The sequence below is a fragment of the Herpailurus yagouaroundi genome, unplaced genomic scaffold (assembly GCF_014898765.1).
Source record: "Herpailurus yagouaroundi ecotype Mexico unplaced genomic scaffold, PumYag 213, whole genome shotgun sequence".
Taxonomy (NCBI): Eukaryota; Metazoa; Chordata; class Mammalia; order Carnivora; family Felidae; genus Herpailurus; species Herpailurus yagouaroundi.
The window spans coordinates 6,537,992-6,555,410 of record NW_024412444.1 but is presented as its reverse complement, the minus strand read 5'-3'; the positions used below and the strand labels follow the sequence as shown (position 1 = coordinate 6,555,410).

The 17,419-nt window shown below is 42.2% G+C and overlaps 1 protein-coding gene across 12 annotated transcripts in view; it reads right to left on the bottom strand.

Moving 5' to 3' along the window:
• The window catches only part of CADPS (calcium dependent secretion activator), a 374,844-nt gene that overhangs the window by 93,399 nt on the left and 264,026 nt on the right, over window positions 1-17,419 (bottom strand). For 5 of the 12 annotated variants that reach the window (XM_040454550.1, XM_040454556.1, XM_040454555.1 and 2 more), the window contains 3 exons: window positions 9,846-9,952; window positions 3,192-3,348; window positions 1,984-2,125 (listed from right to left, as the gene is read on the bottom strand). In XM_040454550.1, coding sequence (XP_040310484.1) covers window positions 1,984-2,125; window positions 3,192-3,348; window positions 9,846-9,952 — 406 coding nt within the window. Of the gene's footprint in view, window positions 1-1,983; window positions 2,126-3,191; window positions 3,349-4,555; window positions 4,577-8,807; window positions 8,817-9,845; window positions 9,953-13,196; window positions 13,290-17,419 lie in introns of all 12 variants that reach the window. The other 7 variants (XM_040454553.1, XM_040454554.1, XM_040454560.1 and 4 more) reach the window with 4 other exon arrangements.

Genomic DNA, 17,419 nt, shown 5'->3' with positions numbered 1-17,419 from the left:
AGGCTCTGGGCTGATGGCTCAGAGCCTGGAGCCTGTTTCCGATTCTCTGTCTCCCTCTCTCTCTGCCCCTCCCCCGTTCATGCTCTGTCTCTCTCTGTCCCAAAAATAAATAAACGTTGAAAAAAAAAATTAAAAAAAAAAAGTCAGTTTTATAGAGGAGAAGTTCAGAGAGTTTCAAAGTCTTGCCTTCTGGCTGGTAAGTGGAGGACAAGGCCCTAACCCCAGGGCCCTTGAAGAAATACTGACGGATACCAATCATTTCCTCCCATGTTTGGTAGTAACAGCATCCACATTTAAACCCAAGTAAGTACAAGCTATTTCAAGACCATTACTATTTTGAAAATGTGAATATTACTCATTTTAACCTTTCCCTTTTCTCAGCTGTTCTCCACAGCACAAGTGTCTTGAATATAATGAGCATTTACAAAAAAATACAGCCCCTCGTTCACGCTTGATCATTAAGGGACCCAGTTTAACTCTCCTGCGTTAGAAGTCAGCAGGGCCATATTAAGAGAAGGTTATAAGCCTGAGAATAACAAGCCAAGATTTAGATTTCTTGGTACTTGCGAATGAAGAGCAACTACCTATTAACTTGCTTTCAGTAGGGTAGGTCAAGAAACTTCTCCTGTGGCTTAGACGTGGGGGAGGGGGGCGGGTGATGTGTGGCTGAGAAAGCTATTTTGCACTCATTTCTTTGTCAGTTAGAGTCGTGCAGTGTAATATGAAGAGGAAGAATCTTAATCCAGAAAACTGTGTAGAGACAGGGCACAAGTCAAGTCCTTGAACTTGAGGGAAATGTTTTAGATATTTGTTCTGAAGTACCTCAAAGTGTGCTGTACCTACCCCCGTGATGCTCTATACTGACTGTTACTTCTCAAAGATGGAAAGGACTAGAAAGAACAAAATGCTTTTCTTACAGAAAAGAAAAAACAAAAAGGAATCTGACAGGGCAAAATTAATACCAGGCTTTATTGGAGCTTTTCAAATCATACCAGAAAATTCTCAACACCTAGCAGCCCTCTACTTCTCTAGAAAGGGGAGCCTAAGACTGACCCTCCAGCATTCTTGAGTCACAGCCCTCCTTCTTGCTGGGGACACAGGTGGCACTGATTCTGCCAGACATTTCCAGTGGGATCTAAGATTTGCTAAGCAATTGTGGAAATTGCCAAATTTACACCCTACAGGATTTCCGGTCATTGGTCCTACAGGAGCGATGTCCCATTGACAAAATAAGAGGTCAAATACACTTAGGAAGCTCCAGGTTAAACAGAGTTAAATAAGGGTCTGTATTACCATGCTCTCAGAGTTTTCAAATATGCTGCTGTGCTTTCTGCTTCTCCAGGAGATACAGGTGTGGGGTGGATGAGTGGGGTAGATAGACTTCCCTAAACATATCTGGCTACAGAGAAATCTTCTCTCAAAGTGCATCTCCAAGGACTAGACCAGGAAATGGCAAAATGTAGCCTACAGGACAGTTTCCTGGTTTTGAAAATAAAGTTTTATGGGAACACAGCCACACTCGTTCATTTGCCTTTTTGTCTGGTTTTGGTTTTTCACTACAAGGGTAGAGCCGAGGAGTTGTGACAGAGATTATGCACCTTGGAAAGCCTAAATATTCACTACCTGGCCTTTAATAGAAAGAGTTTGCTTGGCTAGACCCCTATGGAACACACTGTGGGAAACGTTAATTCCTAGGGGTATCACCACTGGAGTCAGCTACACAGTACTAACATCACAGCCAGGTTTCTATCCCTTATTTCTTGTTTATCTTGTGCAATAAAACAAAGATTTCACTTCATAAAGCATTTCTCAACCTCCTTCTCCCTCCCCCACTTGTGGGTGAGCATCACAGTTAGAAACATGTACAGTGTTTGCTCTCTGTCCTTGCTAACGATAAAAACTGTGACACCGTTAATCCATTTCTGTATGACTGTCCAGCCATTTGCACCCAAACTCCGATGATATCAAAAGAGGCTTCCTTACTTGACTGGTTCCCATGACTCCCGCTCAAAGCCCCTGTGAATGGATTGTGCAATTGAGGACTCCATCAAATCCACATATCTAACCACAAGTGGGGCAAACAGGTCTTGCAGGTGTTTGTGAAATTTTCCATTGCACAAATTATCTAGAACAGATAAGCAAAAGCTTGGTAAGAACCCACAGTTGGTTTATAAGCATACAATGTACATACAGAAGGGATTGTCTTTTATATTAAATATACCGTTTCTGGGGGAGGTGAAAAAGAAGCAGGGGGGAGGTAATAAAAGTATATGAATGGCACTGAAGCTCATGATTCAATCTGTGTGGGAGGAGAATGGAATTCAAAAATATTTCACCCATTTGTTTTGTTCTTCTAAAAAGAGAAAGCAATCACGCTCCTTTAAAAACACAGGGGCGCCTGGGTGGCTCAGTCGGTTGAGCGACCGACTTCGGCTCAGGTCATGATCTCACAGTTCGTGGGTTCGAGCCCCGCATCTGGCTCTGTGCTGCCAGCTCAGAGCCAGGAGCCTGCTTCCGATTCTGTGTCTCCCTCTCTCTCTGCCCCTCCCCCACTCACACTCTGTTTCTCTCTCCTTCAAAAATAAATAAACATTAAAAAAATTTTTTTTTTAAATTAACTCTAAAAACACAGTGAAAACAATGATCGACAACTGGTTTTCAGGTTTTCCTTGCACCCACTCCCCTCCCTCCCGTGACATGCCCAGAAAGAAAGAGCATTCTGTCCTCCTCCCCTCCTTCATCACTTCTTGGAAGGAAGGTTTATTTTATGGCTATGTGTTGCTGTAAGGTACTGAAACGCTTGGGGTGTTATTTAGCTGGAAATTGTTTTTCATCTAGAAAACATCTTTCAATAAAAATTTCAAAATGTGAAGAGGTTAAGTTAATTAGCTTGTTCAAAAGCAAATAAAACACACAGGCATGGGTCCCGCTTATCACACAGCTCTTGAGTTCTCCTGCCTAGGGAAGAGAGGGCTTTCCTGTAACAGGACATTTGTTGGAAGAACGAGAATGGCCATCAGCTGTAAGCTTGTGTTGTTTTTAAAGTCATAAGAAAACTATGAAGGGGGTTCACGAGCCTGTACTCTGCCTGGGACAGAGGAGACATCTCATTGATCTGTTTATTTACCTATTATTGATCTATTTATCTGCACACTACTTAGGAAAGTCAACCAGTCGAAGACGATACGTACAATCAGTACGGAGAAAATCATTCAGCAACTGAAACAGTGGAAAACTGTCCCATGTGTCTGGGGGCTGCACCTCTAACGCCGCATCCATATCCACTGCAAAGAGTGACAGGAACGTCTCCGCATGCTCCACCATCAAGTCTGACCACCACGCAAAGGCCTTTGAAATTTGGCAGAAAAACAACAGACAAAGAGGCGATGAGCTTTTCTCTCCCACCGAAGATGTGAAGTCAAGTCCTCACTGGTCAAGATTAATGGTGCATCAGCAGGGTTTGGTGACTTTATTGTAAAAAGAACAGCATTTTTCAGACAAGTGGGCTTTTACGTGTCCCGAGGCAATGCTTTTCATAATTCCAGGCCTGCCTTCAAACGTATTCTGATCTGCTGGTCAGAGGACGCAGCCGGAGGAATGGCAGACGTGGAACTTCTGTTCAATTTACAATAATCCAGTACGTTTTGAGTCATGCTCTTTGTCACTGCCGTTGGCTAGCTCTTGCTCTAGGGTATTCGAATTTGGGAGTTTCTTCACTGTGTTTATGGGTTTTCTGCTGGTCTAACTTGAAAATTTGCAGTTATTATTCACTTACATCTATACATCTGGGCTTAAATGTCTACGGTCTCATACAAGCTCAGCAACTCATTATTTCTCTATGCATCGGTAATGTCACTCCTATTTCATACCAAGGCAAAGGAAACCATTGTTGCAATTGTCACCAAACTTTTAAGTCAAAATCTCTTTCAGCAGGGAGCCTCTGGTTTTGCATCCTGCCTGTAGGGAAGATCAGGCTTACGCTAGGAAGCACTCAGTAAGATCAGGACTTACTTTTCCGGGGGTCGGACACATATGTACATTGAAAACCAAAAAATATCAGTGAAGTAACTCATTTTCATGCACGTGGGTCCTTGGAAATCATTGTGCAGGGTCTCAGGGACAACATTCGCATCGGACGAGGCCAGATGTGAATGCCATTCAAAGGCATGCATGCATGTTGACTAATCATTTCTGGCAGGGAGCATGCAGAATGAGTGGCGGTGTCAACAGCCCCCCCCCTTTTTTTTTCCTGATTTCAAAGAGAGCAGAGAAACAAAAGCAAATTGGCTGCCCGTCTTGTCCCCCAGCCCCCAACCCAATGCCGTAAAGTATTTACATTGGAAACACTTTCCGGAGCATTCACCAAAAAAAAAATGATGGGAAGGCGTTTGAAAACATGAAAGATGATTATGGAAATAATTCCATAAATGAAAAGAGTTTGCTCAATGGCCAAGCTCTTCTGTGATTCATTAGTTATTTGGGGATATTCTAACAGCCACTAGGAGGCAGAATAGGGGTCCACCTCTCTTCTTTCATGAGATTTCATTTTACTTACTTCTCCTTTATCAACATGTGGCTGGTTTGCAAATTAAATGGAAAAAATCAAGTCATGGACCATTCTGCAAGGTCAGCGTGGCTGGAAATTGACACCTGCTGTTTCCATTTTAACTTACAGTAAAACCTCACCGACTCAGAGTAAGGAGAGAAGAGAGATGCTCGCCTGTCAGCAAAAAAGCCTACATTATGGGGTTTTCTAAAAAGAGATATCATTTTACTGCTTTCAAACGCAGTCAGTACTTGGGCACGAAAGTGAAAGGCGTTCGCTGGTTGCCATATAAGTGTCTCATAAATGTAGAGGTTTTTTTTAAACTTCTAATAACCATAGACCCACTGATGCTTAAAGTGAAGTCAAAGAGATAGAAGCTTTAACTTCAGAGGTCCTGGGATAAAACTTGTGAGAAGAGCCGTTAGAATTTCCAGAGAAAGTTGAGATCATGTCAAACATTCCACTTCAGAAAAATGAAAAGAGCCACATCTGCAGTTGAATTGCCGCAAGTATTTGTGTCTGAATCGATGAGGTTTTATTGTGGTTTTCCTGCCTGGGCACGAGGGCCCTGGGGTGTGGGGCTGGCTCCACACTGACTACCTGGCTAAATCTGGCAGAGGAAGAAATCCTCCGCCCCACCCCCGGAGCTCTCCCAGCCACCTGTGTTTTGGGCAGAGACCTTGAAAATATTGGAACTTGCTGGAGTCCCACTCCCACCCCCACCCCTAGATGGCGGGATGACTCTCATTAATCCTGATGCAGGAGATTTGCAAACTTCACAAAGACACACCAAATGTTGGCTGATACTTCCTCGTTAGTTATTTTATGAGCTTTATAGCTTCAGGGTGAGTCCAAGTAAACAGTTACTGGGAAGACTGAGTTGCCTACTCAGATATGATTTTGCTCTCGGATGACGGGGGCGGGGGGGGGGGGCGGGGGGTGGAGAAAAAGAAAGAGAGAGAGAGAAAAAAAGAACAAAAAACCAATCCTAAATGTCTGAAATTCCAAATTTCTTAGCCCAACTTCACGCCTGGTTCTTACTAGGTTTATTGAGACGTTGCAAACCAGAGGCCCAAATAAGCACCCACTTCTATCTATAGAGAGCCTAGTCCCTCATTGGAATTTCATAAAATTGAGCAATTATCTATAGCTGTTGCATGAATAGGTATATAGATAGGTAACCCTACAAAGAACAATGACTGCCATGATATGAATGATCACTATTGAAGTCTGGCAGAGAAACTTCGGATTCTAAAGTGAAGATCATTTAAATATAATAGCTGTAGGAGAAATGAAGACCAAATCTATTTCTGTCCACCCAAGGTAATTCTTCCAGAACCACATCAGGAGGTTCTGGAGAAAAGATTCTGGCAAGGGCAGTCACAACCAAAAAGCCATTATCATAATTTCAATCAAATGAACAGAATCCGTGTGACTGGGTTGGGCAAGGCAAGCTTGAAAATTAAAAAACCCCACCAAAACAAAACCTAACAACTATATTTATCTCACGCTTGTTCATACAGGCGAATGCTACTTTGGTACACGACTGAACTCAAAGTCTGTGGGCATCCGAAGCCTTTGGAGATCTTTTCCAAAGATAATAAGGAGTTGTACTTTGGCTTCTAAATACTTACCCGCTCATTTCATTATTTAAAGGCAAAGATGTATGCTTTAGGAATACAGTCCACCACACTGAGCACATTGTCTATTTTGTACACAGACTACATGTATATATGTACCCCTTCGTGTACCACAATACATATATACATATACATACGTATACATAGAGAGAGATTGGAAAGGGAGGGTAATGATACGTGAAGGCATTATTCGTGTGTATGTGTGTGCGTGCATGTGGGAATAACTTCAGCTCTCAGAGCAGAATTAAGCTGAGATTAAGAAATAAATGTGACAACTACCACCGTATCGTGCATGCGTGTATGTGTGACATAGTTCCAGCTGATGAGAATGTTTTCTCTTGGGGTATTTAATTACTTTGTACTGGAATTAAAAATGATTCTAAGGATTGTTGGGTTTTTTTTGGTGAGGGAGGCAAGTCTACTTGTCACATTCGTTTGTGTAGAGCCACAAAACGCCATGGCTCCACGGCCGAGATCCATGCTCAGGGTTTAGTGATTTTCTTGAGTGTATCTGAGCGATCAGAGAAGATGCAAGGAGGACTGGTCAGTAGAAAAAAAAATTCTTCATACTTCATTCTTTTTGGCAGCCAAACCTCGTCTTAAACATATCAGAGCAAATTCTACTTCGTTAGCTGTAGTCCAGGGGGCTCTCGACCCAGCTCTACTTTGAAATCAGCTGGGCAGTTTTACAAATTACTAATACTCAGCTCCTCCCCGTGAGATTCTGACTCCTCGAGCTGGGGTGACACCCTGGCATCAGTAAGTTTTAAGGGCTTTCCAGGTGATTGCAATCTGTAAGTGAACGCTCCGAACAAACGGTGCCTTTCTGGATGCTTCCACCTTGAAAAGAGCCCCTTCTTCTTTCCACATATTCTGTCTGTACCTGTCACTTGACACTTTCCACATAGGTTTTGTCCTTTTTCATGATCACATACTCAATATATTTGGCTTCCTTAGCAATTCGTCCCCAAAAACGCAACAGCCAAGCTTTGCTGAGGACTTACTACGTGCCAGGCATCACGCCAGACACTTTACTTCACGCGGACTTCCATCCCCAAACGACCATCTGAGGTAGATTCTATTATTCTCTCTCATTTACAGGATAAGAGAGGTTACGTAACCCGGTCGAGATCATAAAGCAAGGGGCAGGTAAAGCTGGAATTCGAACTCAAGCTTCTCTGACACAGAACCCGAGCTCCTGGCCACTATGCACTGTATTGTTTGAAGGTCAAGACTGCCTTATGTTTCCTTGTTCTCCCAAAAAGCACTGAGGTAGGTTGCCTCGGTGCTTAGCAGATAGGCAACTTTTGATCCATTCATGAAATTCTGTGATTGGGTGAAATTACTAATTCAGGAAACGATCCTGTACATCTCTCTAAAACCGAATCAAGTCTCCCAATTCCAAAGTGTGCTGAAGTTTTCAGTCTAACTTCTAATGGAAACAGAATTGGATTTATTCCTACCCTATTTACTTACCCCGAATGCCTTTTCAATGCATAAGATTAAAATATTTTTATGATGATGGTTATTAGGGCAGTTTAAGATGATGATTAGCGCTTACTGAGAAAAGTGCTTGTCTGGAAAAGTAAAACAAACAAAAATGTCTTCTTTGTAATATCAGCTTCCCTTTGGTACCTCTTTTGAGTAATTTAGGAAAATATTCATCCTTCCTTAGCCTGTAGCAGCCTGAGAGTATCACGTGATTACAAATGAAGCATGTCTGTCACTTTTGTTCTTCTTTTAGTTAAAAGGACAGCGGCACAGCTGTGACTGAGGAAAGCCATCCTCTTCGTATCCAGGTCTTTAGAAATGTGTGGATTTGGTTTGGCATCATGGGAAAAGCCTCAACATCCAAATCAGGGGAGGGCAGGCCAGAACCCCTGCGGAGCTCTGGAAATGATTCGGTGGACACCCAGAAAGAACGTACTTACCGTCACTTAAACCCCCAAGGCCCCCAATCTGAAAAGGATGTCCTCTAGGATGGAGTCGAAAAAAAAATTATCCTAGCCCAACTTAATTTTATATGTCTGGAGGTAGGTCCTAGTTTCCAGGTTTGCAGGGGGTTGATTTGGCCCTTCTTCTCATTCCCGGCTGGGCACCGCTTGTAGGAGTTAGTTACACTCGCCTCAAAGGGTCTTCACCCCGTTCTTAGGAGGGTTTTGGGGGGAATCATGATTCTTTGACACTCTCTCTATATATAAATACTGTATATATGATTCACATACAGACAGTTGTAGAGGAAGATTAGTATCACTCTGGCTAGCTACTGGTTACTACAGTCGGTACTCAACTGCTGTGGTAAAGGTAAGTACAGACGGACGTAGGAAACTAAGACAGGCTAAGGACAGGATCCAGGCAGGTAGGAGGCGCGTGTCGGGATGTAACTGCACTTGTTGTTAAGTATATCACTCGCTTCATGCACGCACAAGAGAACCCCCACATTTACCCTGCCGTGGAGGGCCATTTCACAAGCAGTCCACTGGAAGTTGCCGTTACATTCCTCGGGTCAGTGTTAGGAAGCAGGAGCACCCAGGAAAAATCCCAGTAGAAGACATGATACTTGGAAGGGCATGCACAGACTATGACAGCAGGTGGCTGGCTCATTCGGCTTAGTCACATACCTCTTTTCCCTGCCACGATCAGCCATGATTGAGTGGAACAGTAGAAAAACAGGGAGGAAATTTAAATATGCAATCAGGCATTAGTCGGGACGATTGGATTTATGGTGTATTATATATTATGTAACTATACTATCAATTTTCCTGTATCATGGGAATGATCATTTTAAGTGCTTGAGAAATTGCTTTTATGGAGTGCCTTGGTTCCCCTCTTGCTGCAGAACTGAATGGAGAGGAAGAGCGAAAATTAGTGCAATTTTCAAAAAGGTTATTTTAAGAGCAATTTTAAATCTCGGTTTCTGAAACAGGAAGTGACAAAATAGTTTGACCATAATGGCATCTTGGGATCTTTTTTCTTTTGGAAGGGTTGGGTTGTTGAAGTCCTTGCAGTTTTGGGATTTAGTTAGCCTTGAAATCCCTTAGTTTACAGCTATTATCAAAACGATCGTTTTGACAGTGGTTCGTAAAAGAAAAAGAAAAAGTAGGCTGCATTTATTCAGATGTATGTTGGAGAATCGACAAGTTGAACAACACAGAATAATTTGCTTCCGTCACTGCATTTAGCAACCTAGGTCATCCGAGATTAACCAGTGAAGGCTCTCGTGCGAGCGGAGTAAGTTACAGAGATAAATTCAAAAACATGGCCTGCGATCCACACACCAAATAAAATAAATAAAAACAACAGTGGTGGCGACAACAACAACCACAAAAGACCAAAAAGTATCGTGTGTGTTCCCGACGATAACCTTGTGCTGCTGGAATACGTCATCTTTAAAATACACTCACCTCTTTTGCTTGTTGTTAGAAACATCTGAAAACTTAAAGCTGAAATGTATAACATGTAGCCACTTTTTGTTTGTTTTAAACGACCTTCCAAGGGCTTCTCCTTGCAAAACTTCCACTCGCCTTCTCTTTGCAAGGCCAGTTAAAAGAACATGTGTGTTAAGGCATCTCGTTGGTTTGAATTGCTGGGAGGATGGGGGTCTGCACTTTCCCGCTAAGGGACACCCAGAGAAACAACTTCCCGCCCGGCCCGCTCACCTCCGCGTGGTGCTCCTCATTCTGTTGGAGAACCTCAATGACTAGTTCAGCAAGACGGATTGTGTCTTCGAGCTTTTTGGCAGGAGTGATTAATCGGCCTACATTTTCTGTAGTACAAGAATTGGTGTTAAAATTCAGTGAGAGCTTCGGGCTAGTTTTGCGGCCATTAGAACTAGTGGATAAGACATTTCAAATCATCACCAATTTTTTTTTCTCTAAAGGTTCATGCAAATGTTCAGTGCCACGTAATTAGTAGTGAGCAGACCATAAAGCCATTTTGTTATTAACACCATCCTCATTATAATACATATTAAGAAAAAGCAGTGCTCCAGCTGCAAATTTTCATAGTAAGGCTATATTAAGTTTATGACAGCCCATTTCCAATTGAGTGACATTTTGTACACATGTTCTTTAAAGACAGCATAAATGCACTATCTTATATCACTCTCTAGACCTTGTTCGCGCTACCTGAGGCAGGACTCTGACCCCTGACTGCCGTGACATTTGTTTCCTGGATTTGTCCCTGAACGTTTGGCACTTCAGCTTTGTTTTTCATTACAGGTCTGCATGTTTAACAGGTATTGGAATGTTCATTTGGAACAAACAGAATCAAACGTCTGGCTGTTTGAAGTTGTCCAGGGAGGAAACTGAAAGCTAACGGACATTCCTGAGCTATTAGGTAGAAGACAGGATAGAATCATTAAAAGGGCGTTGGGGGTAGAGGACTGGAGGAAGGGACGGTAGTCTGTGCCACGGTTGGTAGGATTGAAATTTTATTTGGGGGGTGGGGGTAGTGGTGGCAATAATGTACTCAAAACTGGTTCTTTGTTGTTAGTTTTTATTATGTTGAAAGCATTGTGTTTTGATCTGACCCAAGACCAAACGGAACCCTGGTTCAGGGTGAGTCTTTCCAGGAGCGGATGCAGGAATATTTGGTGATGTCATTATGTTACCAAAAATGAGAAACTTTTTTTCCTGGGGGAAATCTTTTTATTTAAAATGTAAAGATGTTCCTAGCCAATGAAATTGCTTGAATTCAACCAGTCTGAACCCACAGGGGATCCTCTATTTCATGTTTAAACCTTCGAACTCTGAAGCCTCGGAGACGTTGGGAGCACATGGGGTGAAATGGCAGTAGGATCCGTTAGTGTGATTCCACAGCCAGGTTATATATGTGCACAAAAAGACTGCCAGAACTTGTTTTTATCCCCTCCTCTAAAGCAGATATATTTTGGCGTCAGGATTTTTCTAACTAGAGAAAATTACTTAAACTTCACAGGAAGGTTTTCTTGTTGTTTATGCTGTTGTTTGGCCGGGGGGGGGGGTGGGGGGCCGGGGGTGGGGGGCGCGGAGATGAGGTTTAAACAAATAGGTGACTGCGAATTTACAAAAGAAATTTAAAAGGGCCGTCTCATTTTCCATTGTACGTTTGTCAGACAGGCAATTAACATCAGATGAGTAGTAATGTGGGATTTAATAATGAAAAACAAATTCAGTGAGCCACTGTATAAAGAGTATTTCAGCCAATGGGAACGAAGAATGGTAGATGGGGTTGGGGAAGACTGTCGAGGTCCTGGGAGTTTCAGTCCAACAAAGTCCCACGACTGGAGCGAAAGTGGGCTTTCTGGATTCAGGCCAATGGGACACTCCATGGTTTGTACCGCACACAGGTGGAAATGGCTGGGTAGGGTTAGGGCATGAGGGGGTGGCAGGGGACATAAGTGTGCAGATCAGGCAGGGAATGTCTGCCACTCAGGGTGAGGACATGTGAAGAGTTTAGGGTTGATAGCTCATCGCCTGGTCCAGAGCAATGACTGTATGGAGAGATAAAGAGCGACAAGGTTGATTTCTGTGCTTTGGGGGCACCAGGCCCGTTTATAATTTCATAAATGGGCTATCATAATTTCATCAGGAGACTTTCAGGCATTTCTACAAACATACTGTGTATATATGTTTGAGTAATATGTGTAGAATGAGGTATTTGCATTTTGATAGTAAATATGCATAAGCTACTATTTTTTATTAGTTGATATTCACATTTACACATCAATTTGCAAATTCCTCATCCTATGCTTATTACCCATTCGACACATACACCCACATACACACATCACACACTTACAGACATTTTCTAGTAACCAGACAAGCCTGCACATTAATACAAATCTGCAGGAAATCCCACTTGGGGCACATCTTTGAAATCTCTAGCTTTAAGAATAAAGAACATTGTCCTTTTGGGTGGAATACTCACCAAATCTAGGGGGAATTCTAGCTGTACGTGACACATGATATAGACATGAAATAATTCCTACCAACATTTGTATGTACTTTTATTTAAAAAACTGTGAATGATTTTCATGTCTGGAGAAATCCAAGATGCTTAAGCTAGGACCACCTGAAGATTTGTTTTAATATGCAGTACTCTTAGATTGACTACAATATATATTGATAGATACACATAAAGTGTATATGTGCATGCAGCCATTCTATAAGTGTGTGCACATGTACACAGATATGTGTATGCCTGATGTATATATACAAACAGTATGTTTAATAAAACCTTTTGCAGTTTTACTTTAACAGGCAACCATTAACATAAGCAGGTTAAGGATCCTTTAATCTAGGATGCTTGATCTTCCAATTAACCCATGGAGCAGATTTTCATTTACTATTAATTCACTGCAATTCCATTATCTGTAGATCAAGCCACTTTGCTGAGACAAGATACTATTTTCCTCTTCATTTGCGTAGCTAACTGACTAGCTAAATGGCAAAAATTGTACTGGAAACAACTTGTCTAAGATGTTGTCTTTAAAGAAAATATTGTGCAAAATCCTGTAGCACATCCTCCCTCCCCCCGCCCCCAGCAGAGGTCAAGGAGAAATTTGTGCTTAAACGTGACCTTTTTTTTTTTTTTTTGTCACTTCCGCTGTCTTGAAACGTATTGCAACATTCCTATCTCCCAATCGTGTACCTGCTGGAGCACTGAGGAAAGGCAACTACAACTACAATATACTTAGTAAACATTTCATACAACAGAATTGAAGCTCATAACATATAAAAAAAATCGTCATGCAAAATGTTATGCAACAATGTTATTTTGTGCTGACATTGAGGTTTGAAAATGTTGCATATGTCAGACATAGCTAGAGACAAAAAAAAAAATGTGGACATTTGGAAATAAATGCTCTCTTTCGACTGTCTCAAAACCTACAGTGTCACACTCGAGAGCCGGAGCCGCACGCAGCTCAGTGTTCCAAACCGAAACAAAATTTCCAGAAGAAAAATGAACGGAAAAGCAAACTAAGCTAGAAAGCTGCTGAGTACAATAACGGTAGAAGTTTACAGTACTTGGTTTTGGCCTAGGCATGCCTTTGAGCCTCTGAGATAGCATGCTGGTCTGCGTTTGGGAGGGTGGAGGAGGCCCAGGAGGCGCTGGGGGGGCTGCTCAGGTAGGTGAGGAGAGACAGTAAAAAAAGTAAAGAGACAAAGTGACTTTTTACAAAGGTGACAAGATGACAAACTCTGAAAAGAACAACCAAACAAGCAAATGTGATAAAACACAAATGGAGAGCTGCTCCTTTCTAGGAGTCACTGCAACGTTACAGAGGCGTGACATTGTGCGACAAGGGACGGGACTCTTACCAGCGTCACCAGCACCACCCTACCGAGACACTCAGAGGCTGAATGCAAATACTGGATGCCCTTATCCAGACGGATACACATGAATGATGGTGGCAGCATCATTGGCAGAGAGAAGATACACTGTTGTTCAATGAAGAACGCCTCTGTGTTAACAGCTGCTTCCTTTTTCCAATGATCAGACTTATGGATTCACAGCTGGAAGATCTGGCTTCTCCCCTTCAACATGCTTCCTAACCTTCTTAGGCAACCTTACACCTTCTACTTAAACCTCCCTGTGCTTCAGTTTCCTCAGCTGCAGACTGCGAATGTTAATATCTTTCTTATGTACCTCGCAGGGATGATGCTAAGAGCAAATGAAACAATGCTGGACAGATCTCTCTAAAGCCTAAGGTGCCTACAAATGTTTATTGTTATCTCCGACACTGTGAGGAGGCAGGAATGAATTGCTCTACAAAAGCAGATGAAGGGCCATTATTAGTTCCAGTGAGGTAGGGAATATTCTTGCTCCCTTTGTGGAATTTCAACATGTCAAAATCTGTCATTTTTTTTGGGGGGGGGGACGGAAATGTGTGGTATCTGATTGTTTCCAGCTCGTTTAATTATTTTCAGTTTGGAATTCTCGTGGCTTTTATATTGTGGGTTGAATCATATATAAAAACTTGCCAGCTTATCAAATATGTTACTTGCTATTCCAAATGTTAGAATACTGTAATCAGCACTTGACCCATCTGTCATGTGGTTTACAATATCAGCACAGCAAGCATCCTATAACAATAGCCTCTCCTTCAATACAGGCACAGAGCACTGTCAGCTTTACAATTCTCTCTCTTTAATGAGTGTCTCATTAACCTTAGACCTGCTCCTTTTTAATAGTTCCTCATTTATAAAGCAATCTGCACGGTGAGGGGGACATACTCCATTGCCAAGTGCGCTTCTGGGTTTGCTTAAATTTTCAACTGGGAAAATGAATTTTACTTCAGGCTTATAGGAAATGTAATGCTAGCAACATTAATAAAAAACATGAGAAATAAGGATAAATAAGAATATTCTGGTGAAACCATCTATTAAAAGCAGAAGTTGATGAGGTCTTTTGATCATGGGACCACCTCGATGTTTTGAAGGCAGGACTAAAAAAAAATTATTTATCAGTCTCTCCTCTTATTTAAACCTTTTGTTTGGAAAAGATTGTGCATAAACAGATTTGGAAAAAATCAGTTTTGAATTAAAGCTATTTAAAGGAAGGCCACTGTGGATCCTTGCTTTAGGAAAAAGAAAAACCACTCCGTATTTTAAAGTTTTGTTAAAATCTGGTTTTCTACCTCCAGCTGTGCTGAAAGTTAGGTACGTCGCTGGTAACACACCCTCATGGCTCTTTCGATGAGTGTGTGTTACCTGAGTGTGTAACTTCTTACTCTTTTCCCCCAGGTAGCTGAACCTATGTAGAGAAATACCTGACCTGGTGGTTTATAAAACAATGAAATGTCCCTGGGCTGATCCATAACCCCCGAGGGAGCAGAGACACATTTCAGCTCAGTGGGTCTTGATGAGAATTCGTAAAGGGATCCCCTCTTGCCAAGTGCCTGTCCAGAATTCTGACAGTGAGGTTTGCCACCAGAGAAAAACAAGCTCCCTATTTTTTTTTTCCTCACAGAGCAAAACAAAAACATCATACCTTGGTTTCCAACTTCATTTACCCAATTACCATTGCTCATGTTTACACAATTAAATCTGCTTGGCTTCCAGAGAGAGAGTTAAATGTGACTGCAGAAAAACAAAAAGACAATTCCTCCACATGCTCAGTTAAGCCAAGGAAGAGAAGCATCCAGGAGAGAGACACGCTCCAATTAGCCCTTAAATAACCTGACCATTTCTGCTTCCAGTGAACGCATTGCCAGTCCCTGAAATATGAAACGAGAGATGGATATGGTTGATGGAAAACCCACTTACTACCAAGTGCCAGCCTATTGATGTGTTGGTGCAGGTGCCAGTGGTAGTATTATGCTATCACTGGAAATAACTAGCGGGTAGCAGTTTGCTATGATTTGGGAGCTGGGGAGACCAGAGCTAGTGTAGGAACAGAATAAGCAGATAGACGCGTCCTGCTTTCCAGAGGACCCCGCCTCTCTAAAATGATTGCTCCATGGACCATACATTGAACACACGTTCACAAGTCCACATGATTTCTTCAGCGATGCCATCCATTAAATACGTTTCATGTCTTACATCTTCATCCCTCCCTTTCAGAAGATCTCGCCGCTAGCACAGCTTGAAGTACATGGTGGTAAAGAGGTGGGTGAATCATGCATCATTTCCTCTACTCTTTTCATTGTAGCCATTTTGCCTCTCTCCTGTAAGGACAGGATGGCGTGGCCAGTCCATTCTACCTCCAAAGTATCTCCTGATTTTATCTCCCACTGTATAACGTCATGTGCCCACACTCTTGCCAAGGTGATCGACCTGCAATTCACCTCATCATCTCTACCTCAACTGTCACCAAAGACTGCCAGCCTGCCTTCAGTACCTCTCCTCCTCTGAAGTTCATTGTCCATGCGGCAGCCAGAGTGACCTCATACAGCATGTATCTGAGCCTGTCCTACTCCTGCTGAGAAGCCTTTATGAGATTCCTTCATAACAAGAGTTATACTTTCATGTGTCATAACAAAGAGAGTGCCTGCCTTCATAACAAAGGTCCACCTCCTTTATTGGTACCTCTACTGAGCACACACGGCCCTTAAAAATAGCAAATTATATTCAACATCAGTCTCTCCCTATCCCATTGAATTCTGTATTTCTAGGGGCTAAAGCAGTGCCTAACCCAGGGCAGGTCCTCAAATATTGCTGGAAGGAAATCTTCAGTGGATTCTGCCCAATGCAGTGCTTTCATGGAAGAACAAAGATTCTGTAGTTGCAAATGCATATAAACTATACAGTAACTCTATCTCTTACCAAAAGCCTCTGGTTACTTAACAAATATACTAAACTGAATTGCTGAATAGTAAGCATCATACCTGAAACTTCCAAACCAGAGAACAACTTCAGATGTCTTGATGCAATTAAAAATGATTTAAGATAATTTAACGTAATCTTTACCTAAATTACATTGTATCAATAAAGAAGAAATAATGCTATTATAATATGTTTCTTCTCCAACTTGGTATCTTTGTACCCCAAATCAGGCTTTGTCCTTACGACTGGACAGTTGCACCTAAGAAAAATGAACTGAATTCTGGATAGACACACTAGTAGACATCTGTTACTCTGTTATGTACAGTAAACTTCCTCAGGAGAACTGCCTCTTTACTCCACATGGTTCTGGCGGGAATGTCCAGTACTGTCCTACAAAGGAAGTCACGTGACCCAAGCCAGGCCAACCACAGCACCCCACACCATCCTGGGCAATAGGATTGGCTGAGAGATGAACATGTCACTCAAGCTGGGCCAATGAGGCCCTTCTCTGGAATGTCAGACAATTGCCTAGAAAGGCAAATTCTTTTTCCTCTAGGGTCATTCACTAGGATAAAAAAAAACTGGTGCTATCTATAACCATGCTGGTCTCAACCCCTTCTATTGTGACTCCCACTCACATTGAAGAAGTCTGTCAGCAGTCGGAGAGATCAAAACGCACTAAAATTTTTTACTCCTGAGTCCAGGCATTTCTTAGCTATGTGGGGCAAGAATTCCCTTTTCTGACTCAAGCTTTTTGAGTTTTTTACTTTCGTTGTGTGTGTGTGTGTGTGCATATGTGTGTGTGTGTGTGTGTGTGTGTGTCACTTACTATAGCAAGAACCCTGATTCAAAAGTACTATTAAATATTCATGCAGTCCCCAAATAAGCCTTTATGTACATGATCACAAGCTCACTGGGGCAGGATGTTGGGCATCTGAAAAGATGATCAACAGAAGTAAACACTTCAACAAAGACAGGGAATC